This window comes from Eubalaena glacialis, chromosome 8 (genome assembly GCF_028564815.1).
Source record: "Eubalaena glacialis isolate mEubGla1 chromosome 8, mEubGla1.1.hap2.+ XY, whole genome shotgun sequence".
In the NCBI taxonomy this organism is placed as follows: Eukaryota; Metazoa; Chordata; class Mammalia; order Artiodactyla; family Balaenidae; genus Eubalaena; species Eubalaena glacialis.
In genome coordinates, this window is record NC_083723.1 from 106216622 (window position 1) to 106242581 (window position 25960).

At 40.9% G+C, this 25960-nt stretch overlaps 1 protein-coding gene across 2 annotated transcripts; it reads right to left on the minus strand.

Moving 5' to 3' along the window:
• Window positions 1–7646: 7646 nt before the first annotated feature.
• Window positions 7647–25286, minus strand: ZC3HC1 (zinc finger C3HC-type containing 1). 2 transcript variants are annotated; one of them, XM_061198050.1, is made up of 10 exons: window positions 25122–25286; window positions 23497–23608; window positions 20473–20623; window positions 19833–19916; window positions 14004–14131; window positions 12842–12999; window positions 11836–12079; window positions 11008–11220; window positions 10338–10544; window positions 7647–8098 (listed from the first exon to the last, which is right to left on the minus strand). In XM_061198050.1, the coding sequence occupies exons 1-10, from the start codon at window positions 25265–25267 to the stop codon at window positions 8030–8032; spliced, it is 1512 nt and encodes a 503-aa protein (XP_061054033.1). In that variant the 5' UTR covers window positions 25268–25286; the 3' UTR covers window positions 7647–8029. The 2 variants fall into 2 exon arrangements, with proteins under 2 accessions (XP_061054033.1, XP_061054034.1); XM_061198051.1 differs by lacking the exon at window positions 10338–10544.
• Between the last annotated feature and the right edge of the window lie 674 nt (window positions 25287–25960).

The window sequence follows — 25960 nt, forward strand, 5'->3', positions numbered from 1 at the left end:
GACTACAGTAAGTCCCCTACATACAAACCTTCAAGCTGCAAACTTTCAAAGATGCGAATGTGCATTTGCATGTCCAATCACATAAGTTAGTTCACGTGTCTGGCGTACATTGTCACATGCGTGCATCCTCTACAAGCGGTTGTGCTTTTGTGTACTTTACTGTACAGTACTGTATAGAGTACAGTAGTACTCTTCTTTATTTCAAGCCCAGGATGTCCAGAAGCAAGTGTAAAAGCAGCAGTGATGTAGCTGGTACTGCTAAGGAGCGCCAAGCAATAACGATGGAAACATAAGTGAAAATAATTGAGAGAGTGGATCGAAGCAAAAAAATGGAATTGGAGGCCCAGAGAAAGGACAAAGAGAGACAAGAGGAAGAAGAAGTAACTGAAGAGCCAAAGAGATTCATGATGCAGGAAATGGCAAGAAGATTTTCTTTATTTGAGGAGGCACTGTTAGTTTTTGAGGCACAGGACCAGAACGTAGAATGGAACACGAAGGTTGCAGCAGCCGTTCAGAATGCAATACAGTGCTACCGTGTCATCTATGGTGAGAAAAAAAGACCTACTACCCAGATATCATTGGATTGTTTTTTTCAAGAGGGTAGATAGAATTGAATCTAGCAAGGAACCAGAACCTGTGCCATCAGTGTCAGGCGTGACTGAAATTGCAGCTTGCCCTCCATCTCCTATTGCTGACGGTCCTTCAGCTCTACCATCTCCCCCCTCCTCTCCCTCCTCCAGTCAGTAACTTGTCTTGCTGTTCACTTGATGCCAGTCCCTGTATGCCAGCTGTTGTACTGTACTACTGTACTTTTCAAGGTACTGTATTGTAAGATTAAAAATGTTTTATTTTTTGTGTTTGTTTTTTATGTATTATTTGTGTGAAAAGTATTATAAACCTATGACAGTACAGTATTATATAGCCAATCGTGTTAGTTGGGTACGTAGGCTAACTTTGTTGGACGTACGAACAAATTGGACTTACGAACACGCTCTCAGAACTGAACTCGTTCGTATGTAGGGGACTTACTCTATATGATATAGAACAGGTAGCAGGTAGCTTTCCTGCCCAGTCTATAAACTGTGTAAAATGATATTTAGTATGAGCTAGTTAATTACCAAGAATGGTTTTTTTTTTTTACTTGTTTGCATAAAAACATTTACCAAAACTAGGCAATATATTTTGCAGCTTTCAAGCTAAATTCAAGCTATTAATTACTTCTATTGTTTCTCACCTACCCTATATCAAATGCACACAAAAAGTACAGGAGAAACAATAAAATATAAAAACTTTTAGATATGGATTAAGGAGGGAACAAAAAATTTACCAGAAATCTTTGCTAGGCCACAGACTACTGGTTATCGAATTATAAAGATTAAGGGATCAAAAAAATTTTCATTGCACAAACAGTATGTATGACCAAAAAATCCAAAGAAAATTATATAACCCCATTTTAATAATTTGGCTTTTCATTTTCTCAAGTTTTCTTCTAGTCATGGGTATATAAATCACAGTGGAGATATATGCTCTGGCATTGTTTTTCATGTGTATTGCAAACAACTTTCCACACCAACGGAATCATTACAATTACCATTTTAATAGTTTAAATTATATTCCACCAATTTAAACTCTATGTAGTTAATCACCCTCCAATTGTTAGATGTTTAGGTTATTGTCAACTTATTATAAGTAACCATGTATCAAACATCTTTCATGTATGTAACTTTCTTTTTTTTTTTTTTGGCTGTGTTGGGTCTTCGTTGCTGCACGCAGGCTTTCTCTAGTTATGGCGAGCGGGGGCTACACTTCATTGCAGTGCACAGGCTTCTCATTGTGGTGGCTTCTCTTGTTGCGGAGCACGGGCTCTAGGCGTGTAGGCTTCAGCAGTTGCAGCACGTGGGCTCAGTAGTTGTGGCGCATGGGCTTAGCTGCTCCGCAGCATGTGGGATCTTCCCGGACCAGGGATTGAACCTGTGTCCCCTGCATTGGCAGGCAGATTCTTAAACACTGTGCCACCAGGGAAGTCCAACTTTCCCTCTTTTGAACTAGGTTCCTGGTTAGGAGACAGACAGTACAGTGTTGGGAACAGAGGCTTTGGAGGCAGTGTTAGAACAGTGCTTGGTTAAACACTAAGCAGTGTTTAATATGTACTTGGAGTGACAGCTCTTTGTCGTAGTAGTAAAATCAATTTTCAGAGGTTCTCCTGTTCTAGACTGTTTCTCTCTCCTCTCTCAGGTCTAAGACGCAGACTCCACCTGCAGTATTTGCCTATCATTTCAAAACGGCTCAAAATCCATCCTGCCACCCAAGATTTCTTTCTCCTCCTTTGGTTTTGTTAGGCTGGACAAGACCAGCTAGGAAATGGATGGGGAGGCTAAAAATGATTTTGCCTCTGTGACCTTGGCTTCCTCATAAGAACAGTGAGGGACCTGGAGGTAAACTTAGAATTCCTTCCAGGTCTAACATTTTATGTCCTTACTTCAACCCTTTTGAGGGCTTTTATTGACCTACCTGGGAAATAGTCCATTTTTTTTCCATATCTCATCCTAGCATATTGCTAGGTAGCTGACAGACGTAAGGACAAAAAGCTGAAAAGTATATTAAGGTGGTCTGAATCTTTGGATAATCTTCGGATACATGACCAATCTCCATGGCCTACCAGCCCTCCCCAGAGGCCCTCATACAAGTTCCCCTTTCCCTCTCTTCCTAACTGGCTTCAGCAACACGACAGTCGAGTCAACCAGAGAGGCTCTGTGGAGAGAAAAACAGTAACCACCACCAACACTTCAGCCACGAAGCAATGAGAGAAAAGAGAGCGTGGGATAAAGATAGACTGATGGTCTCTAATTAAAGGGCTCGGGTGATGCATTCACTTCCAAGGGCATGGGTCACCCGACCCAGATAACAGCTATATAAAGCCAAAGAAAACCCAGAATAGGAATAAAACTAAAAATAGCAAGGAAAACTGAGGAGGAAGAAGTGTTTGTACTTTTGCTCTTGGTCAAGCTGTACATGCAGTTGTTTCTGTTCCAAAGATGGAAAAGGGTGCAAGGGATTTAAAAGCTGGCTCTGAAGCAGCCACAGCTGGTCTAGGAGTTTGATGAGTAAATGAGGAAAGCCCCCAAAGAGAATGTTCCCCCTGGTAAGTCTATTCAAGTTGGCTAAAATGTAAAAAGAGCCAGGTGAGAAACTCATTCTGGATACTGGTGTCCCATGAATGGTTGTAAGATATTCCTTTCCGCTGTGAGAGGCAGATCTCGACTTTATGTTCAGGAAAGGAAAACCGTAGACTCACTGTGCTGAAAGGTATTCCAAGCTGTATTATAATGGAAGGAACAGAAGGCTGGGGAACATGGGTTTAAGTGTGGCTCTGCCACATTCTAGCTGTATGACAGAGCTTGTTATTAAATATCTTTGAGCTCCAGTCTTAACCTCTGAGAAAACATAGTCTGCTTGGATGGGAAATGCAACTTTTGTGAAAACAAAACATAGAATCCTAGAGGTCTCAGTGAAGAAAAATAATACATGGAGAATCTGAAGGTTGGCAGGGCTGGCCAAACTAGGCAGTCTGAATAGCCTTGAACAGCTGGGGGTCTTCAAGGCACCATCTGCCTTGATCCCCGGGACCAAGACTGCAAAAGAAGGTTCTGACCTGGGAGGTAGAAAGGAAGGTATTGGAAATTCTATTTACCAGCGAGAGAGACAGCAGGAGACAGTTAACACAGAGATTACACAGTATCCCCATAAGCTACCTGGTCTGGCTAGGTACAAGTGGGAAAATTCCTTATAATGATGATTTATAATGTTATCTTTAAGATAGTAAAGTAGCAAAATTAAAAGTTTAGGCAATTTCCTTCTTTAAAAGAGTCTGCCAAAAGAAAAAAATTATTTTTCAAATAAAGAATCAAATCAGGAAAAGTGGGTTACCAGAAAGGTCAAACCAAACACTTCTAGAGGAACAACCCACAAGAAGAATGAATAAGAGCCTGGGGTTGAAGTGATGTCCTAGTGTGTGGAAGAGAACAAACACTTTGGGAAATGACGCTCATGAGCTCAATCCCATCTGTATTAGTCAGGATTCTCCAGAGAAATAGAACCAGTAGGATACATATAGATATAAAGAAAGGTTTATTATGTGAATTGGCTCAAGTGATTACAGAGGCTGAGAAGTCCCATTATCCACCATATGCAAGCTTGGAGGCCCAGGAAACCAATGGTTCAGTCCCAGTCCAACTCCAAAGGCCCAAAAACCAGGAGCTCCGATGTCCCAGGGCAGGAGAAGATGGAGGTCCCAGCTCAAGAAGAGAGCAAATTTGCCCTTCCTCAGCCTTTTTGTTCTATTCAGGCTCTCAGTGGATTGGATGATGCCCACTTGCATTGTTGAGGGTGATCTTTTTTTTTTTTTTTTTTGGTCTGCATTGGGTCTTCGTTGCTGCACACAGGCTTTCTCTAGTCGCAGCGAGCGGGGGCTGCTCTTCATTGCGGTGCGAGGGCTCCTCATTTTGGTGGCTTCTCTCCTTGCAGAGCACAGGCTCTAGGCACGGAGGCTTCAGTAGTTGTGGCACACAGGTTCAGTAGTTGTGGCTCGCGGGCTCTAGAGTGCAGGCTCAGTAGTTTTGGCACATGTGCTTAGTTGCTCCACAGCATGTGGGATCTTCCTGGACCAGGGCTCGAACCCACGTCTCCTGCATTGACAGGCGGATTCTTAACCACTGTGCCACCAGGGAAGTCCAAGGGTGATCTTCTTTACTAAGTTTACCAACTCAAATGCTAATCTCTTCTGGAAACATGCTCACAGACATATCCAGAAATAATGTTTTACCAGCTATCCGGGCATATTTAACCCAGTTAAACTGACACATAAAATTAATCATCACCCCATCTGAGACCACCCATTACTATTTGAAAGTATACTCAGTCCGTCCTCGTAGTATATTCACCATAAACTTGACAGGTAGTGTGGAGCCCTCAGGTACACTGTTAAACAGGCTGGCATTAAGATCCTTGTGAGATCATGAGGTTGACAGCATCACTCTATGTGGCTTTAGATTCTATAGGTTCTGAGCATTTGAAACAATGATCCTTGACTTTAATGCAATGAACCCTCTTCTCCTGACCTCTAAAACACCATTTCTAGACAGATATTTTTACATAACTGAACTCAAAATGGTAAAAATAAAACAACTATCTTCCCTCCCCACCTGAGTTCTCTATCTTGATTGGGTAGGCCACAAACCTCAAGGCCATCCATGACTCCTCCCTTCTTCCTCACGCCCAAACTGACGTTGAAGTCACCACTGACATTTCTATCAAGGCATCCATTTTCCCTGCCATCACACCTCACTCAGACTCCTGTCTCCCCTACTGCGCGCTATATAGACACCAGCATTATCTTCCTGAGCCTGAACGTCATTTCCCTGCTCAAAAATTCTTCAACGGCTTCCCTTTTCCCACAGATTCAAGACCAAAGTCCTCAGACTCCAAAGTGGCCCAACTTGTATTCTTTTATCCTTTCTCTTCTACTCAGTGGAAAGCTCTAGCCACAGCAGAATACCCGCTCTTTCAAGAACATATGAAATTCTGCTCATTTGCTCAATGTTCCTTCAGCCTCAAATATCCTTCTTGTATTTAGAGTCTACCATGTGCAGGGCAGTTTTAAGTGTTGAGATGATGAACAAGACAGACAAGGTCCCTGTTCTCATGGAGCATACATCTCCAGCTCATCTCCAAGGCCCAGGCCAAATCCACACCTTCCCCCCAGTTCTCTACAATTCCATATATTCAAAAGATGAGAATTCTTTTATACTCCTGGAGTATTTAGCACAGTTTGTCTTGTGTAACATTTATGTACAAACGTATCTTCCAGGCTGGACTGTAAACATTTTTTTTTTAAACTTATTTTTGGCTGTGTTGGGTCTTCGTTGCTGCACCGGGCTTTCTCTAGTTGCGGCGAGCGGGGGCTACTCTTTGTTGCGGTGCACGGGCTTCTCATTGCGGAGCACGGCCTCTAGGCTTCACTAGCTGTGGAATGTGGGCTTAGTTGCTCTGCGGCATGTGGGATCTTCCCGGACCAGGGGTCGAACCCGTGTCCCCTGCATTGGCAGATGGATTCTTAACCACTGCACCACCAGGGAAGTCCCTGGACTATAAACTTCTTGAGGGTGGAAACCAGGTGGTCACTCACCTTTGCATTATATAAGGGCTTGGACAGTGCCACACACATGGAAGAAACTTAATGTTTCTTGAGTCACATCAAGTCTATCCCAATCTGCTTCCATTTATGATTGAAAAAACACAAAACCAAAAAAAGTGTGGAACTTTGCCTATTTTAAAGAAAAGTAAAAACATTTTTTGGAGGGAGGTCAAAATCAAAAATTGTAATGGAAAGACAAAAAAAAAAACCCCCACATAATTATAAACTGAAACTTAGGCTTGTAGTCCATTTGAATACCTTGTGTTAATGATTCTACACTACTCCTTAAGAAATTGTGATCTAGAGGCTATGAGCTTCTAGTGAGCAGACTTCTACATAGTCACTTGTCAGCAAATGGCTTCCTACCCTGGGCCAGAAGTCTCATTCCTGTAACATTAGAAAGCTGCCCACTAATCAGCCTCTAAGGGGACTATGGAGACTGGAGAATGAACAGTCAAGCCTTTCATTAGTGCCAAAGGCAAAAGAGCACCCGTAGAAAAATAACTTGGAAGCAGCCTCTAACAGGCTTATCCACGGATGGAGGCTTGATTTAGGAAAGATATCAACACTATTTACCCTTTTAAAAAGTCAGGATTGAAAAATGACAAATTTAAAATCTGACATATATGAGAAAAAGGGACTGTCCTTTAGACTAAAGAGATTTATGCAACCCATGATCTTGAATTGGATCCTGGTTTGGACAAATCAAATGTAAAGGACATTTTTGGAACAATTGGGAATTTTGTATATGGACTGGGTATTAGATGATATTAAGGGATTATTAATTTTTGTTGGCTGTAGTACATAGAAAAAATGTTCTGTTTTTTAGAGATATAACCTGAAGTTTAGCATGGGTGGAATATTATATTACATATGTTCTTTAAAATACTTCAGTATAAAAGAAGTGAGTTATAAAACCAACCAACCACAGTCACTAAAAGAAAGTACGACATTCTGGAGAATAGCTAGTTTCCTTCATGGTCACTTTCTCAGTGGGTAGTCTATTTAGTTGGGGCAGGTCAGGGTCAGCTTCTCCACCATGGACACCAATGCTCTCCACCAGCAGTGAAAGAGCCTTGGGGAGCCCCACTCAGGTGAGCCTTGCATTAGAAGGCGCATGGAGAGGGGTCTCTTCTGAAGAGCCTTCCTCCCTTTGTTATAGTCTCTTATTCTGTTATTATCAAAGTGAAGAGAGAAAATTATCAGCTTACCATTCACTATAACACATCAGGAGATCTCCTGGTGATATAATGAACAATGTCTTGTCTCTGGTTTAGGAATACTTCTTTGACTAGAATCACAAATAAATTCTAGGCTTTGCAGCCAATCTGAAAACTGAAATTTTGCCTTTGTTTACTGCTCCACTGTAGTTTTCTCAGTCTCAACTTCCTTTATGTCAGCCCATTAGACAAGGAGGAAAACAGTTCTCCAGCTGTAAGAATCTTAACAAATATTTTATTAACACATACTGACGTATTCCTGGGATATGAGTCCTCAAAACACTGCCCCCACTAAAGACACTAAAAATGCTCAAGTCCTGGGTCCTCCGTCGAGTTTCGTAAGGAGCCCTGGGTCCTCCGTTGAGCTTTGGAACCACACACCCCTTTAACAGAGCCAGGGTCGCCCTACCTCTCCCAGCCCACATCCCTGTGTTGCAAACAGGTTTTCCCCTCAGTCAGATGCAGATGATGACATGCATGCCTTTGCAAGGGCAGGGGCTCCTTATGATTAAACCAGAACGGAGAAAAACTTAGCATCAGCTGCTCAAAAGGGAATTCAGGCTTCATTTTTCAAAGCCACTCATTCCACTTCTCTGCAGGAAGGGCTGGAATATCTTCAGGATGAGCATAAAGATTCCCACTGCCGGAATATTCGGAATACCTTCCTTGATTTCTCAGAGAGACTCTATAAATAGAAAAGCTCATTATTAGAGATTAAATTCTTTTATAGAGACAAAGGATGGGTAATAGCTTAAAGGCGTGGTCTGTAAATTTCTCCCACAATGATCTACGTATGTCTAGCAGTGAGTAAAACCAGTTAATCTTATATTGTGCTACATATAATATACACCTAAAGCCAGACTAAAAATCAAGAAGCTTGAGTCTACTGTTAGATTACTGCTAACATACTCGGAGCCTCTAAAATACGGCTTACGTCCCCCTCCAAGCATCCGTATGTGTCCTAATCTTTGAATGTGAGGATGACACTTGTGACCCAGCATCAGTGCAGCACACATTTTGCACTGATTTCACATCTGTGATGCTGAACTGGCCCTATTCGTCATCTCTTGTGAACAAGGATTCATATTTACAAGATGCCTAGCTGGTGCTAACAGTATAATCTCAGGCCAAGGAATGAAACAAAGTTAAATGACCCTTAAGAGTTTAAACTATGACCTTGGCCTTCTCAGATTCATGATTTAGCCAGCAGAGCTAATAATAGGAAGACTCTCACTGCCACTTGATCACGCCTGTGAAGTGACCTGAGATTCTGAGAAATGGTGTTACAGGGAGACAAAACAGTTCACTAAAAGATAAAAGTTCTCAGTGAAGCAGAACACTTGGTTCTCTCTGCCTTTGAGAGTCATAGTGAAAAGCACAGGGTCTCAGTGAGAGCACAAACATATCTAGCAAGATAATCCATAAAGTTCACTCCAATTTCTGACAGAAGACGACATTTTCACTGTTTTCTTATACTCTTTGCGGCTGAATGTCTCAATAAAATAAAGTTCCAGGAGGGAAAAGTTTGAACTCTTACTTGTGACTGAGGGCGATTTAGTTAATACAGTGACACAACTGAAAGAGATTTAAGTTGAAAAATAGTATAAATTTTTTTCTAACTTCAAGATCCTTTACTGCAGAGCCTCTAAGTTTTGTACTTCCCAGTCACAGCAGCTGTGGGGAATCTTAAAAGACAAGTTGCTAAAACGGACCTTCAAAGGTCCCGCATGCCACGCAGTACAGCCCTCCCAAAAAAAAATTAATTTAATTAAATTAAATTAATTAATTAATTTATTTTTGGCTGCAATGGGTCTTCGTTGCTGCATGTGGGCTTTCTCTAGTTGCGGCGAGCGGGGGCTACTCTTCGTTGCAGTGTGCGGGCTTCTCATTGCAGTGGCTTCTCTTGTTGCAGCGCACGGGCTCTAGGCATGCGGGCTTCAGTAGTTGTGGCTCGCAGGCTCTAGAGCACAGGCTCAGTAGTTGTGGCGCACGGCCTTAGTTGCTCTGCGGCATGTGGGATCTTCCCAGACCAGGGCTCGAACCCATGTTCCCTGCATTGGCAGGCAGATTCTTAACCACTGCGCCACCAGGGAAGCCCCTGAATGCACATTCTTCGGCTTCTAGCATCACTATAGCTCCCTCCAGTGGAATTCTGTGACCCTACAAAACCATGAATCTGGGAATGCTTCTGATAAACATCTGCTGGCAAGTATTATTTTACTCTGTCCTTGGAGGGAACAGAGGTCAGAAATTATTATATTTACACTAAGCAGGTTACATGGCAAATTTGGGAATGAGATAGTAAAGGAAAGAGAATGCAGTTTTTGCGATTCCTTAATGCCCACCCTCCTCTCACTTCCGTCCTTCGCACAAACACTTGAGTTGTTTTCTCAGCTGTCATGACGGGTTTGCATTTAACCACAAGTGTCACCAGCAGCAGTCATTACTGTGATGGCAGCTGAGGGTCAGTGCACAAGGCTGGGGCCGCGGAACACAGCAAAGTAACGTGCCCACCATGAGGAATGAAATCGAGGTCGTGGTGGCAGAGCACAGTGCTCCGTCCTGACAGCTAAGTTAACGGCCAGGCTCCAAGTGCAAGTGACAGTGACTCAGATGGAAAAAGCAGCTGCTCTGCAACACTGGCAGCAGCCTGTTATCTCTTTCTGTTTCTGTATTCCTTTTCTACTTCGAGTCATTTGAGTGGAGAAGACAAAGAATTTATCAGAATTTGGTGGAATGCCATATGCTAAACTGCAGAAAGAATGAACCAGTCCCATGCCTGTTCTCTAGGATGAACCCAGACTGAGTCTACCTTGACTTCTGAAAGCTGTGGGCAAGCAGGGTGCTAATTATAGGACCAGCCTCTTCTCCTCATCCCATAAACAGGAAGTGCTGCACATGATCAGGGCAATGGCTTATCTCACCATGGAGTCGGTTTCAGCTGGCTGGTTAGACTCTTTGTGGGCCAAGAGGATGTTCAGCACTGCCTTCCAGCCTGGCTCTGCCGGGGTGCTGGCATCTACCTCAGTTCCACCATTCTCCCTGGTTTCTTTTCCAAATGTGATATTCACCCAAGGACACCAGTCTCGATGCTGAGAAGTGGGATCAAAGAAGCTTCGGGAAGATGTGTCCTGAGAGAGGAGGAAGAGGAATCCGTGCTAATGAAGGGCAGATACTATGTAAGTTCAGGGAGGCATTGCTATAAATTGTCAAATCCAGAATCTCACAATGCCCACATTTCTAGTTTTACGTTCTCCTTTAAACTTCGCCTATGTATTTCCCTCTCACTTTTAAAATTCTTTTACTCCCTTCGTGTTAAACCATCCCTTACCAGGTCTATCCTCTTTTCTCACTACTGTCCCTTGGGCAAGACAAATTTATTACGTTGCCAGAAGACGTCCCAAAGAAACAAATGGCAAAACCCTTAAATTTTTTTTCCCTCTGGTCACCCAACTGTCCCATCTTTAAACTTATTCTCATGGCCTCCTTATAGCCACAGGACGAGGCTCAGCTCATGCCTGCTTCTCTGTGCTGCACAGTGAGGGTTTGGGCGCTTCTGTGCTCAGGGACCTCCACACACGCAGGTGGACTCACCGAGCTGCCGGAAGAGCAGAGGCGAGCCCGTTTGGCTCTCCGAAGAGGACTAGATGGCACTTCCAGGCCAGTGGTGTCTCCTGTTCCCATGCTTCGGGTCACTGGGCGGGTTCTGGTGGTGGGGCTAGCGGCCTCTGGCTCAGGACGGTCGACAGGACTGGAAGAGTCCCAGCTTCGAGTTCTAGAGACAATGGGACCTGGGCTCCTTTCAGCCTGAAGGAAAGGGGAGATGATGGAAGTACCCTAATGACATTAATGACTACGGTCAGGAGAAATATTTCTACAAGCATGTGAAAGCTAATATTTTTAAAACTATAAGAATTTAGTTTCTGAACTGTCTGCATAACTAAACTCTTCAAAGAATATTAGATTTCTATATGAAATAATGAATTTAGCATCTCCATTGCAACTGGTGATAAAACCACTCTGTAATATTCTGATCAATGCGGTTATAAGTGAAGCTTAACCTAAGTTAATTACATAACCTAAGTTAATTTCCAACTTTTCTGCCAACAACACTTTTGGTAAGAATGCTGTTTTTAAAAAGTCCACCCTGGGACTTCCCTGGTGGTCCAGTGGTTAAGACTCCATGCTCCCAATGCAGGGGGCCCGGGTTCGATCCCTGGTCAGGGAACTAGATCCCACATGCCGCAAATAAGAGCCCACATGCCGCAACTAAAAGATCCCACACACCTCAGCGAAGATCCCGTGCGCTGCAACTAAGACCTGGCACAGCCAAATAAATAAATAAATATTTTTTAAAACACAGAATAAAATTTGAAAAAATAAATAAAAAGTCCACCCCAAACAAGCCAACTAAGTCTATACCTGCTCTGAGCCTGGGGAAAACGTGGCATCCTGGCTCCGAGTCATCATCCTCCGAGGAGACTCAGGCACCAGAGAGAAGCGCTCTGGCCGGCACTCAGAGCCTGGGATGGGGGAGCTGGTCAGACCAAAGGAGGCATCCAGGTCGGTCATGGATGACTCGATCTGCTGGAAGCCCCAGAGCCCCACCTTCCTCATACACTGTGAACATGTTATCAGGGAGAGCTGCATGGGTTCCAACGAAGAACTAGGTAGGAATAGAAAAAAAAGTGCGTTTTCTCAGAGGATAACATTTTCAAGGGACTATGCATAATGATCTGTGAGTATGCTTCATCTCATCAAACAAATCTCTGCAACAGGCCAGTGGACTGGGAACCACCTCTTCTCAGGGCCCCGTCCTCCGATCCTAGGACCCAGCTTCGTCATCTCTCACGTATTTCCTACAGAAAGATCTAGGGGTCTTAGCATGCTCTCTATGGCAAGCCTATTTTAAAGGTAAGTTTTATAATTTCTCATGTCCCTTTTAAAGTTTTTCCGTGTAAATGAAAAGTATTGCTTAATCTACCAAAGAAAGCATATTTAAAGTAAATCAAAATTGGTCTGACAGTCTTCTGTCTCAGAGGGAGTCTGTGCTTAACTGAGCAGCTGGAATGCAGACACCAACTTGGGGCCTAGAGGGTTCCAGCTGGTGCTTCCTTCCATAGTTTTTATCAATTAAACTGATTTTTCCTTTCTAAAACTAGAAAGGAGCTTCACTGTTTATAGGAACACGAATTCCCAGCTGGGAAGTGATAGTAAAAGAAACAAAGTTCAGGCGTGTTCAAGAATTCCTGAGTTCTAATTCTGGTTTTGTTACTAATTCTTCCTATCCCTCCTCCACCCCCTTAGTTTTTCTTTGTCACTGTTTTTCTCACAGGAAACACCATGTGATCTCCAAATGCTAGGAGTAAGTGCTGTGTATGGGTATATAATGTTGTCACAGTTTACATCCCCAGGCAAATTCACTAACCTACACGCCCAGCCACACAGGGAGAGAATACAGGAAGTGACGTGGATTTGGATGATGTCTGAACCTAGTTTGGTTGCAGTTTTTCTCTCATCAGTTCGGTGATCAAGTTCATCTTCAAGCAGGTTCAGGAGAAGACTGATCTTGTCTTCTGTCAAGCACTACAAAGGAACCAAGAGAAAAGACTTAAAGTTTCAACCACCATGAAAAGTCATAGATAATGATGTACCTAGGTGGTACAAGGCAAAAATCATGAAAAAAATGACAAACACGAAGACAATTCTCTTCACTGGAGAAGACTTACTTCCAGCACAGGCTAAGGTATCACACAGAAGCTTTCTGAACTGCCCTGGATCTGCTGATTGAGAAAGGGAGCAGTGTTCCTGGAACTACCACATCTTTTCTTAGTACTAACTTGTTTTCAAATTACCAATTGCATATTTTCCCTGAAACCTGTAAACTTCAAACCCAAATAATCACAACAGGCTACTACTAATTTCTTGGCCTGGCAATGAATTTACTTTTGACACCACAAAAGAGCTTGCCACAGTCTTTACTTTTGTTCTAAGAATAAGAAAGCACTATGATAGGGTGAAAAAACTTTCATTGGCTAGAGACAGAAGGATATTTATAACAGGCATCAGAGGCTAACAGTTTGGTGCTAAAATCCATAATAGCTTCTCAACTTGAAGAAGCAAAATCATAGCTTCTATTTCCTACAGTAAAGTTTGTCTGGACAGAATACCCACAGGATGATGAAATGGGACAGTAAATATTCAGTTTCAAAGTGCAGATAGGACAGAGCATTTCAAAATTTCTATTTACAAGGGAAAAGGGAGTTTATAACTTCTCCAGCACTTTCTTTGGGAAAATGGTATGCGATTAACCATATGAAGCCACATTTCAGTATCTTCTGTTAAATAGTTTAAGTAACAAATTGAGATAAAATTGAATTTACGCCACTTAAAGAATCATATCTAAAAGTTTAAATGGAACTCACTTATTTAAACCCTCAAGTCCTCTTTACGGTAGAGATTGAAAAAGGTCAGTTAAGAGACAAACAAGTAGTTCTCTTCTTAGCTATCTGCAGCCTCTTGTCATTAAAAGAAATGCTTCATGCTGGCGACAACTGAAGGCCACTGTATGCTAGCCAAGAAAAACTCACCATAGTTTTTAAGTCCTCTGGCCTCAGGGAAGGAAGCTGGAAGTCCAAGTGACAAAGGCTTTGAAAACGATCTACGAATTCACTAACAAGAACCGCAGGTTCATCCAATGGCAACATCCCAAATCGATCTGTGGAAAAAGTAAACTGGGAGATTATATTGGTACAAATTATAAAAAATAAAAAGCATGTACAGAACAACAGGGGAAATGTAAATTGATGATATTCGATGATATTAAGAAATTAACAATAACACCTAGACTTGTGATAATCAATTAAAATAATGTAACTGAAGTGCTAAAAATAGTTCCCAGTGCACAGTAAGTGCTGTGTATCACAGTTACTTCATCATTATCATCATTATTTATCACTTGTTTTTTAGGATTGTTTTAGGTATTGTTTTTAGGTTTAATCTCAATAATGTTTTATTTTCCTTAAGGGCAGAGACAATATCTCACATAATTTACAGATTTCTCATTACTCCTACCAATAGATATTTGCTATTATCAAATAATATTAATTTTCTGATGCTAAAAGATCAGTTATCAGAGTACTGATTTTTATTTCTCAACAACAAAATGATTACAGTATGGTTTTTAATATCATTTGATAGAGCTAAACTTCTAGTACTTTGGGTCTTAAAATGATTACAATTTCTTGAGTCCCAGAATCAAATGCCCTAATATTTAAAATCCTTATCATCTCACTCTAATACTATACTTTGGTTCCTAGAAACCCCATAATGCAATTTTCAAAAAAGAATTAATTTACTTGATGGGGGCAGGGAAATCCTTTCACAGTGTATATGTATATCAGATCATCACATTGCATACTTTAAATATCTTACAATTTTGTCAATTATACTTCAATAAAGCTGGAAAAATAAACAATAAAAGAAAAAGAAATTACTGATTTTTTTGGATAGAGCTGTGATAGTACTTTTGTGATTATGTTTATTTTTTGGCCACACTGTGCAGCATGCGGGATCTTAGTTCCCAGACCAGGGATCAAACCCGTGTCCCCTGCATTGGGAGCATGGAGTCTTAATCACTGGACCACCAGGAAAGTCCCTGTGATTATGTTTAAAAAGCAGAGTCTCAGGAAAGGTTTCTCAGAAGAAGTCAGGTCTAAGCTGAATTGGAAAGACCAACAACAGTGTGTAAAAGTAAAGCCCTAGAGGATAGCACATGTGGGGAATTCTAAATAGTCTCACAGGGTTGGAACACAGTATTCCTGTGGGGAGACTAGTCAGAGAGAAGGTTAAAGTATAGACAGCAGCCAGACCATGATTTTATTAATGTATGTGATGAGAAACTACTGGAAGATTTTTTAAAAGAAAGAAGTGAAAGTGATATTATAGACAATATGCATTAGTTTAGAGCAGAGACTAAGGGGTCAGCCTGGATGCAAAGAAATAAGCTTAGCAGGCATTAAGGTGATTTAAAGTAGTAATCCCTCTAAGATATGAGTGGCATAAGGATGGAGAGAAGGAGTATCAATGTTGAATGAAGGAACACTATCAAGCACACCAACATCTGCATAATGGGAGACACAGAAGAAAGACAGGAAAAGGGGCAGAAAGAGTATCTGAAGACATACTAACTGAAAACTTCCCAAATTTTATGAAAAACAGTAATCTATACATCTAAAAGCTCAAAATCTGTGTAAGCAGAGAAGGGAAGAGCGAATATGCTAAATAGAATCAGAGTAGGTAGGAAGTGTACCAAGTACAGGAAGGATTGATTAGCGCTTGTGATGACACATAACTTGGTAAAAAGGGCATTCAAGTTATAGTCACACACAACGATCATGTAGAAAGAGGGTTTCACAGGAGGTTCTAAAATGAATAAGCTGGTTTTCCCAAACGGAAAGTTAACTAGATAAACACTATCCCTCATCTCCTAGAAGACTAAAATTTTAGATGGCCCTACTTATTATAAAGCTTCAAACATGCTACATGTGACAACATGGATTAATTAAAAAAAAGTTGACTCCCCCTACAAAAGTAGGTTGCAGAATATATACAGAATGATAACATTTATAGAAAATTCTAAAACAAATAAATAGTGCCATATATATTGCTTCTAGATACATGTAAATGTTGTAGACATAGAAACCATGTAAGCAAATCATGGACACCAAATTCAGGATAGTAGTTATTACAGGACAGGGAGGCAGGGAATGAGATTGGGGAAGACTACACAGCTGTATCTGTAATTCTTCCTGATTAACAGAAAGAAAGCAGGGTGGGGTGGTTTTGCAAGGATAGCAAAATGTTAGTATTAGGTGGGGTTGGGTGGTAGATACAGAGATGTTTCTTATATTATTATTATCTACAATTTTTTCTATACTTGAAACACTCCACAATTTTAGAAATTACTCAAAAGGTTAAAAATGAAACAAAGAGACACTTTCTATATTCAAGGGCAACAAAATATTCCTTAAGAGTTTATCAAATTATTTAAAGTTGGGACGTCCCTGGTGGCGCAGTATAAGAATCCGCCTGCCAATGCAGGGGACACGGGTTCGATCCCTGGTCCGGGAAGATCCCACATGCCGCAGAGCAACTAAGCCCGTGTGCCACAACTACTGAGCCTGCGCTTTAGAGCCCGTGTGCCACAACTACTGAGCCCTCGTGCCACAACTCCTGAAGCCCGCGTGCCTAGATCCCGTGCTCTGCAACAAGACAAGACACCGCGATGAGAAGCCCGCGCACCACAATGGAGAGTAGCCCCCGCTCGCCGCAACTAGAGAACGCCTGCACACAGCAATGAAGACCAAACGCAGCCAAAAATAAACAAATAAAATAAAATTATTTAAAGTTGTTGCAGGCAACCAAATAGGTCAAAAAACGTCATTAATTTTAAAAGATGCATCATTTTACTAGAAAAGTCAGATAATAAAAAACCGAAATCAATGAGAAAGGTGTGGACTTTAAAAAAGTGAGGTTTAATAATAAAAAGGAAACATGTCCTGATGACCAGTGGCTTTGGTTTAACAAAACTTGGAAGAAGAAACCAGGTCCCAACACCTATCTGATCATCTTCTAATTCAGGATTTGGTCTGATTGTTACAACCCTAAGAAAGTACCAGTAAAAACCTATGAAGGGAAATGAGTGAACAGAGAAGAAATTAATCCCATCATGAAAATGTCTTCACATAAGTTTAAATATGTGTTTTACAATTAATGTAGGTGTATATTTTGTCTACTTTAACGTATATGATATGCTCAAAATAATCAGTCCTAATAAATTAGTAACTGTAATTTAAAATGTTTACAGGGATTTAATTTAGTTTGTAATTACTGGTAAATGTTAGAAGAAAATTACCTTCACAATTTTATTAGATATGCTTAATAAATGCAAGCATTAAAGTATAAATAGTTGAGGTGTTCCTCTCTCCACACAAAAGTCTCTTGAATGTTAAAAAACCAAATCAAGGGATGATATAATTGGAAGGTCATATTTGAGATCTATTTAGGAGGTAGAATGGATAGGACCAGCTGGTGATGATAAGGAGGGGCATCTAAGGTGACTTTCAGGTTTTTGGGTAGCATAACTGGAGGGGGAAGTAAGTAACATCTACCAAGATGGAGACAACGTAAGAAGTGAATAAAGTTTTAAGTATAAGATGAAGAAATCAGTTTTGTATATTTTGAGTTCTAGGTACCTGTAAGATTTTAAGTGGAAATGTTTAGAAGGTAGTTGAAAATATGAGTCAAGTTCAAAAGAGAGATCTGAATAGAAGTCAGAAGTCTTCAAGTAGGTGGTAGCTGAAGTCACAAATGGGACCAAGAAAGTAGAGTGTATTGTACAACATGGGAAATACAGCCAATATTTTGTAATAACTGTAACTGGAAAGTAACCTTTAAAAATTGTACAAAAAAATTAAAATGCAAAAAAAAAAAGAGAAAGAAAGAAAGTAGAGTGCATGGTAGCAAGAGTTTGCAACCACCAACATAGGCCTTAGCAGATAGAGAATCTATCTCTGCCCTGGGTGTACTGGACAGAGAAGATTCAAATATGCATAGGACTGAGTTTTGTTATACTACACAGTGAAACAGCTAGGCCAACAGCAGGAAATCCTTGTTATACAGTCATTTTCACTTTAAAAATTTTATTTCTTAATAATTCCTTTTCTATCACCTCTTCATATATCAGTAGATGGCACTCTACGGTCACTTTCCAACTATTTTTTCCTCTTAGTGGTCACTCATGGAATATTCCTGGGCATCAGTGACCCTGGAATTAGCCGGAGCTGTCCTACTGAAATAAAAACACACCTACATGGCGCTGATTTCTGGTCAAGCATGAAATATATGGATTAATAGTGCTGCACTGTAACCACGGGTCCAAAGAGTTTTGCCCCTGGTCTTGGTGAGCCCCCTGGCGGGCTCGGCTGTTGAGGCTGGTTACTCAGCAGGAATATGCCAACACGACCAGCAAAATAAAAGCAAATCCCACTTGAGGCTACATCTTGGTCTCCCTTGTTCTGAAGCATTTTGTGCACACATCAGTGGTATCTGATTCGAGAGAGAGTGCGTACTGCCACAGCCCTTATACGAGGACAAGAGTAACCTGCACCTGGCCTCTCCAGACCCCTTACCATGGGGCAGTCTTTGGCTGTGATGATATCCTTACTTCAATGCTACTGATATATTGCGCTGTTTTACTGTAATAAACTGTAGATTTGTAATCACTCTCATGTGGGGTCCTGTGAGTCTTCTTTAGCAACTGAACCATATTTAACTGCCACCATTAGTGCCAGGAAGCCTGGGTAGAACATGGGGCTGTTTGCTCTGGTGGGAAAAGCAGAGAGTCTGAAATCAGACAAAACCATGGTCATGGCTCCTCACTAGCTGGTTTTAAGACTTCTGATTCTCGGGACTTCCCTGGTGGCACAGTGGTTAAGAATCCGCCAGTCAATGCAGGGGACACAGGTTCGAGCCCTGGTCCGGGAAGATCCCACATGCCGCAGAGCAACTAAGCCCGTGCGCCACAGCTACTGAGCCTGCGCTCTAGAACCTGCGAGCCACAACTACTGAGCCTGCGCGCCTAGAGCCCGTGCTCCACAAGAGAAGCCACCGCAGTGAGAAGACTGCGCACCACAACGCAGAGTAGCCCCCGCTTGCCACAACTAGAGAAAGCCCGTGCACAGCAACAAAGACCCAATGCAGCCATAAATAAATAAATAAATAAATAAATAAATAAATAAATAAATAAATAAATAAATAAATAAATAAATAAAATAGTAAAAAAAAAAAAAAAGATTTCTGATTCTCAGTTTCCTCACCTAAAAATCAGATTGATATCTACCTCCCAGGGCCCCTGAGAGGATTAAATGGGATAATATGCATGATTAAACCTTTGGCATGTCAAATGCACTTAATAAATAACACAATAAGTGAATGAATATTAGTTCTCTTGTAAAGCGCAAATAGACAGGAGGAAAAAGAAACTTCAAAGGCTAGATTTTCGCAAAGAAATAGACAATATGAGAAACGCAATGACCGGGGGTGGGGATGAACTGGGAGATTGGGATTGACATATATACACTAATATGTATAAAATAGATAACTAATGAAAACCTGCTGTATAGCACAGGGAACTCTACCCAATGCTCTGTGGTGACCTAAATGGGAAGGAAATCCAAGAGGGGATATATTTATACATATAGCTGATTCACGTCGCTGTACAGCAGAAACTAACACAACATTGTAAAGCAACTATACCCCAATTAAAAACAAATAAACAAACAAGCAAAAAAACAAAACAAAAAAACCCCGCATTGACCAAGAAGAGATGGGAAATGGGAAATTTTGTAAATAAGTACCTGGAGAGGGGCTGTCTGGCCAGAAACAGAACTTCTCATGGGCAGTACACAAGGCTTTCTTCAGCTCAGCACATCGTTCCTTATCTGAAACCCACATAGGTAACAATGCCTTAAAAACAATGCCTTATATAGATTCAAAATCCAATGGCCAAAAGCCTTTAAGAGTATAGATACAACTAAGAATTAAAATAACTCAGAAAAATTTTAAAGATATGAAATATTAGCAACTGAATCATCTTAATATTTTTCACAAAACAAGTTCTAAATGAAGATTCTAAAAGCAATAACAAAGGAGATATCATGTATCTTATAAGGCAGGCATTCCAAAATGTGAGCCTTCATAAAAGTCCTGTGTCTCTTAGCCTAAGTATAAATTTCGGAACTATAAAATAAACATACTGCTGTTAGTTTCCCAGAATACACAAAGTCAGGTTCACTCTAAAGTAGCTGAGCTTTAAAAAAAAAAAAAAAAAAGTAATGACTAAAGCTAGTAATTAGGGTGAAGACAATCACAAATTCACCTTGTTATATACAGAGGTACACATTCTTTGATCAAACACAAGTGACTGGTCGTTTCAGAAAAACTAGTATAGATATCTTTTGAATATGGAGAAAAACGTAATTTGTACTTTATACTTACATCTGTCAAAATCAAAAGCTGGTTGTAAAGTGGCACAGAGAAAAGCTTGACAGCTGGAGCACTTCAGCATATCACATTCAACTGTGACCCAGCCGTATTTTGCACAGACCAGTGGAGACAGCTCAGGGGGCTTACCTGCCCATTTCAAAGAGTATTCACATTAAGAAAAACAACATGCATGTGCATTAAAATGAACAAGTCAGAAATGAAAACTTTAACTCAATGTATATAGGAATAAACACATTAAGAGGAAAAGCAACAGGAAGCCCTATGTATTTTATATGTTTAAAATGTTTATTATTGGTTGTGGGGTACAGTAGAAAAGCCATTCACTTTTGCTTAATATGAAATACTAGGGATTTGCAAACACTAGTGAAAGCACTAGGATTTGCCTAAGCAGTAAGGGATGGTGAAGGTCAAACAAGCTGAAATATTTTATCACTCATCTCTGCTCTCCTATTGTATCACATCCACTTTTGCCTTCTGAAGAATAAAGTCAGTAAAATTAATAATATTCATTATTCTTCCCTGCCCCAAATTTGACTGTTACATACTAATGTGTGTGTGGTATGTGTGTTTTAAGTAAGCTGAGAGCATCAAGAGCATCTGTAAGTATGTGCATGGGAAATATGTCCTAAAATATTTATTGATCTTTAATATTCAACACTCAGCTTTTTCTATTTTACCTATAGAGCTCTTGTTTTACAGAGCACAGGAAAAAAAAAAGGATAAAACATAAAAGATGCAGGAAAGTTCTATATTTTTACAAGGGATATAGGAACTTGAAAACATTCTAATAGCAGCAAAAGGAGGACTGAAGGCTAGAAACAGAATCTAGATATAAATGTTAAAGGAGTTTGGATTATGTAGAATAAAAGTAATAGAATCACTTAACTAGCTTAAGTTAAATAAATAATTATCATATCAAAGTGGCAATCAATTTATATCCAATGGGAACAAAAAAATAACAAAAGAAAATGATTTTAAATGCTGTATCAATATCATGAATTAATCCAAGGAACAGCAGTAGAAGCATGGTTAAAACACTTTCCCCTTCCTGAACAATTTAGTCCTAAAGCCACCAGGTGGTGGGCAAGGTGGAGGACTAAGCCAGGAGGGTAGGGGAGGCAGCTCATCGCATGGTGTCAAAAGCCAAGTCGGGTAAAGAGGGAGTCCATACAGAGGGGGACCTACCTTGGGGTGCTGTAGCCAAGTGGGGTGTAAAGAGCATCTACATGGGGCTCCCACTCACCAAATCAGGGGCAACTGGAATCTCAAAATATATAATAGTAACGGATTATAACCCATTGAATAAAAAAGGAAATCATGAGCCCATGCTGCTACAATAAGTTACATAAAGTTTGATGAGGAATGTGATATTTACATGGTTTCAAAGCACATCCCCACAAAACAGTTTAATTACAAAGGAGGAAAAAGCTACTTTACAATGGAAAACACCGAAAGACACTCCCTTAATCAATTGATCAAAATGATGATCGCTGGTAAAGGGACAGATCAAAATCATGTGCCACCTGACAGGATGCAATAAGAACACAGCATTACTTCTGTGATATTCCTACATAACCTGAATCTAATCATAATGAAACATCAGACAAATGCAAGTTGAGATACACTCTATAAAATAACTGGCCTATAAGATTCAAAATTATCAAGGTCATGAAATTCAAGGAAAAACTGAGGATTCTCAACTGGATCCTTTTGCTATAAAGAAAATTATTACTACAATTGATGGAATGATTATGATGTAAGGGTTATATGGTAGTAATTTATTATGTGAATTTCCCAATTTTGATGGTTTCATTGTGGTTATGTAAGAGAAAGTCCTTGTTTGTGGGAAATATTTGGGGGTAACGAGGTGTCACTTTGGCAACTTACTTTCAAGTACTCACAAGGAAGTTCTTTGTAACCTGTGCAACCTTTCTATTAAGTCTGTAATTGCTTTAAATTAAAAACACTCTAGCAAATAGAAAATGGCAAAAGTGATGTGATGTCAGTTGAGATCTAGCTTCTATCTTGCTCTCTCTTGCTTGCTCACTCTGACTGAAGCCCGCTGCCATGTCGTGAACCATCCCTGTGGAGAGCCCACGGAGCTCCAGCCAAAAGCGAGTATAGAACTGAAACCCTCAATCCAGCCATGAGGGAATTAATCCTGCCAACAAGCACGTGAGTGAGCTTGGAACTGGATCCTTTCCTAGTCTAGCCCTGAGATGACTGCAGCCCTGGCCAACACCTTGATTACAGTCTGAGAGAGATCCTGAACCAAAGGACTCAGCTAAGCTGTGCCTAGATTCCTGATCCACAGAAATTGTGAGATAATAAGTGCTTGTCATTTTAAGCCACTAAGTTTTAGGGTAAGTTGTTGTGCAACCATAGATAATTTACAAAGGAAAACCTTGAAAGAGATAGGAAATGTAGTATAATGTTAAAAAACATTAGGTTTGGTGCTAAAAGCCTTACAACCAGGGGACCCCCAACCCAACCCCCAGGCCTCGGCCTGTTAGGAACTGGGCCGCACAGCAGGAGGTGAGCGGCGGACGAGCAAGTGAAGCTTCATCTTGCTCAAATTACCGCCTGAACCCCCCTCACCATCACCCACCCTTGTCTGTGGAAAAACTGTCTTCCACGAAACGGGTCCCTGGTGCCAAAAAGGTTGGGGACCGCTGCCTTACACTATAATTCCAGCTCTGCCATTTGCTAGCAAGTTGACCCTGGGTAAGTCACATAACCAACTTGAAACTGATAATATACGTGGAAATACTATATACAAATGTTAGTTATTATTCCTTCTTCTCTCAGGTCCTTAGTTTTTCTTCTGTAAAAAAGAAAGGTTAGATCTCAAATATCCCTTTGAGGGATGACATTTTATGATGCTAATTTTCCTAAAAAATTTCTTACCAAGTTTAATTCTAAAAATTAAAAACATCAGAGTAAGTGGTGTTACTCCTAGAAGAATAATTCCAGAAGCAGGCAGAAAGTGCAACTCACTCGAACCAAAAAGGATATAGAAAAGGTTTCCACTCTGCTAAAGAAGGCTTCTTTGCTTGTAGATTCCAATGGAGGCTCTTCTGCTCGGGGTGACCCATTAACTGACTGGAATGTGGCAGATGTGTCCTTCCTAAAATAAAGTGGCAGAACTATTGGTAATCCTTTCAAGGCATCACTTTGCCTAAACTTTTTTTTTGTTTGTTTTTTTTGCCTAAACGTTTTTTATCTAGCTTCTCTGCACATTGTATCATCAATCACGCCACTCTGGATTTTAACCTTTCTAATTATCATTTCAGTCAGGTAATTTTTCTGTTTAACATTGTCAATAGTTTCACAATACTTACTAAGCAGAATCCAAATTCTTCAGACTGGCGTTCAAATCTCTACAGTTTGGCCATAACTAAGTTTCAAGCAATTTCTACCTTGACCATGCTCCACTAATCCTATACTGGCAAACTATGCTACCTCACTCACTGCTCTCCAACAGTATTTTGCATAATTTTTGTAAACACAAAATAAGACTCAAGGCTTCTGTGCATTATCCAATTTGAACCACCTTAGAAATTTAACTATTTTAACAGCAGAAAATGACAATTTTGATATTTCTACCTGGATTGATCCTTGATATGCACTTCTTCCCCAAAGGAACTAATTTGAAAATTTAAATCAAAGTAAAGAATTTTAGCTATTTCATGAAAAAATTCAAGGAGAAAAAACCCAGCAAAACAATTCTTTTATATTCAGTGAAAGGCATTTCAACAGCACCTGGGAAGTGTAGAGGGAGGAACTGCTGAAGACAAAAGTAATTTTAATGAAAGTAAGATTACACCAACTATTATAACTCAAAATAAAGTAATTTATTCTAAGAATCCTTCTGAGAGTGACAGAGAGCCTCAGGGAGGTGTGGATCTTGGAAAAAATTCAGAACTTCCATAAACTTGGATAGAAAAAAATGACATTTACTTTGGTAACCTCTAACTGAAATGTAGCATTTCCTTCCATTATGAATGAAGATAATTTAAAAACCCACAGTAGCATCAGCAGTACCTGTAAATTTGTCATCAATGGAAATCACAGGTATTTGTCACCACATTATGGTTGTTGCACATGTTTTGAAATACCGTTTATGCTCTCGCTACTTCAAAATTATGGTAGATAACAGACCTATTACTAGATATTATTTAACTCAAATAATGAAGCGTTTTACTGCATCACTTTTTTTCTTTTACTTCTTGATAACTGCATTCCAACGTAATTGGTATCTTTATAATCCTATGTAATTTACTTTATGCATTTAAAAATATAATTCTGAGAAGGTGTTCATAAGCTTCACCAGGCTGCCAAAGGTGTCTAGGACTTAAAAAGGTTAAGAAGTCTAAGAGAAATCAGGTGCGCATATTCAGTTAGCGGTCCTGTCTTTTTCCTTCCTCCCCAAACCTGTCTTAAGGCAAAATTGCGCCCAGTGCCTCCCGAGTAGAAGATTAAAGCCGACTAAGCGAAGTAACCCGAGTCTCTTCAAGATCCCGAGTCGCAGCCATTCCCACCGCCCGAGTTACAGACCCAGGGTATCCTACCCTGGCCTGAGTCCCCCAAACCCTCTCCAATCAGCCGTCGCCAGACCCAGGGTGGACTCGCGGACTCACGCTTCGGCGCCTCCCTCTTCCGGGGCAATCCCCTCGTCTATCAGCTGCCGGACTTTCTGGGGAGTCCCTTCTGGGGAGCGAACAACCGCACTACAATTCTTTTCGACCCCCGCAGCAAACGTTAGCCCCTCACTGGGCGCCGCCATCTTGGTCCGTTTCCGAGTTGCTTCCCCGCGCGTCTGAAGGCTAAGGAACTTCCGTTCTGAGCGGTTAGGATCCTCTTTTGGCTTCCCACGCGTTGGCCCAAGCAACCTGCCGGGTCTCACCGCCGGGCCCAGCCCTTCCTGGCCATTTTAGAACGAGGTAGGGACTTCCGTGGCGGTCCAGTGATTAAGACTACGCGCTTCCATTGCAGGGGGTGTGGGTTCCATCCCCTGGTCGGGGAGCTTAGATCCCGCATGCCCTGCGGCGTGGCCCAAACAAACAAAACCGAGGTAGACCCTCGCGGGAGGGCTCTGGTTAAACACCAAGATTAGTCGTTTCCTTTATGTACGAGCATACTTGGGTTGATAAGAGGTTTTTAGAGCGCTGTCTCTCCGAGTTCAGCAGGGCTGAGGGGCCCAATTTAGTCTTAAGGTAGTTAACTGATAAGACTCTCCTAAGTTTATCTTTTTACATGTGAGGGAATGGCGACCGTCACTTGAGAGTAAATAATTTAAAATCCTTAGAAACCCTGTTACGGGTGGGTTTAGAAGTCTGGCGTTTGCCGTTATCGAACACTTCTTCCCTGCTTTGTCCAAAAACTGTTTGTTGAGGGTGTCCTACTGACGCTGTCCTCGGCGCTGGCAATGACAGCAGTGAATAAAGGAGACGTAATTTTTAGTGGAGTTAGACATTAA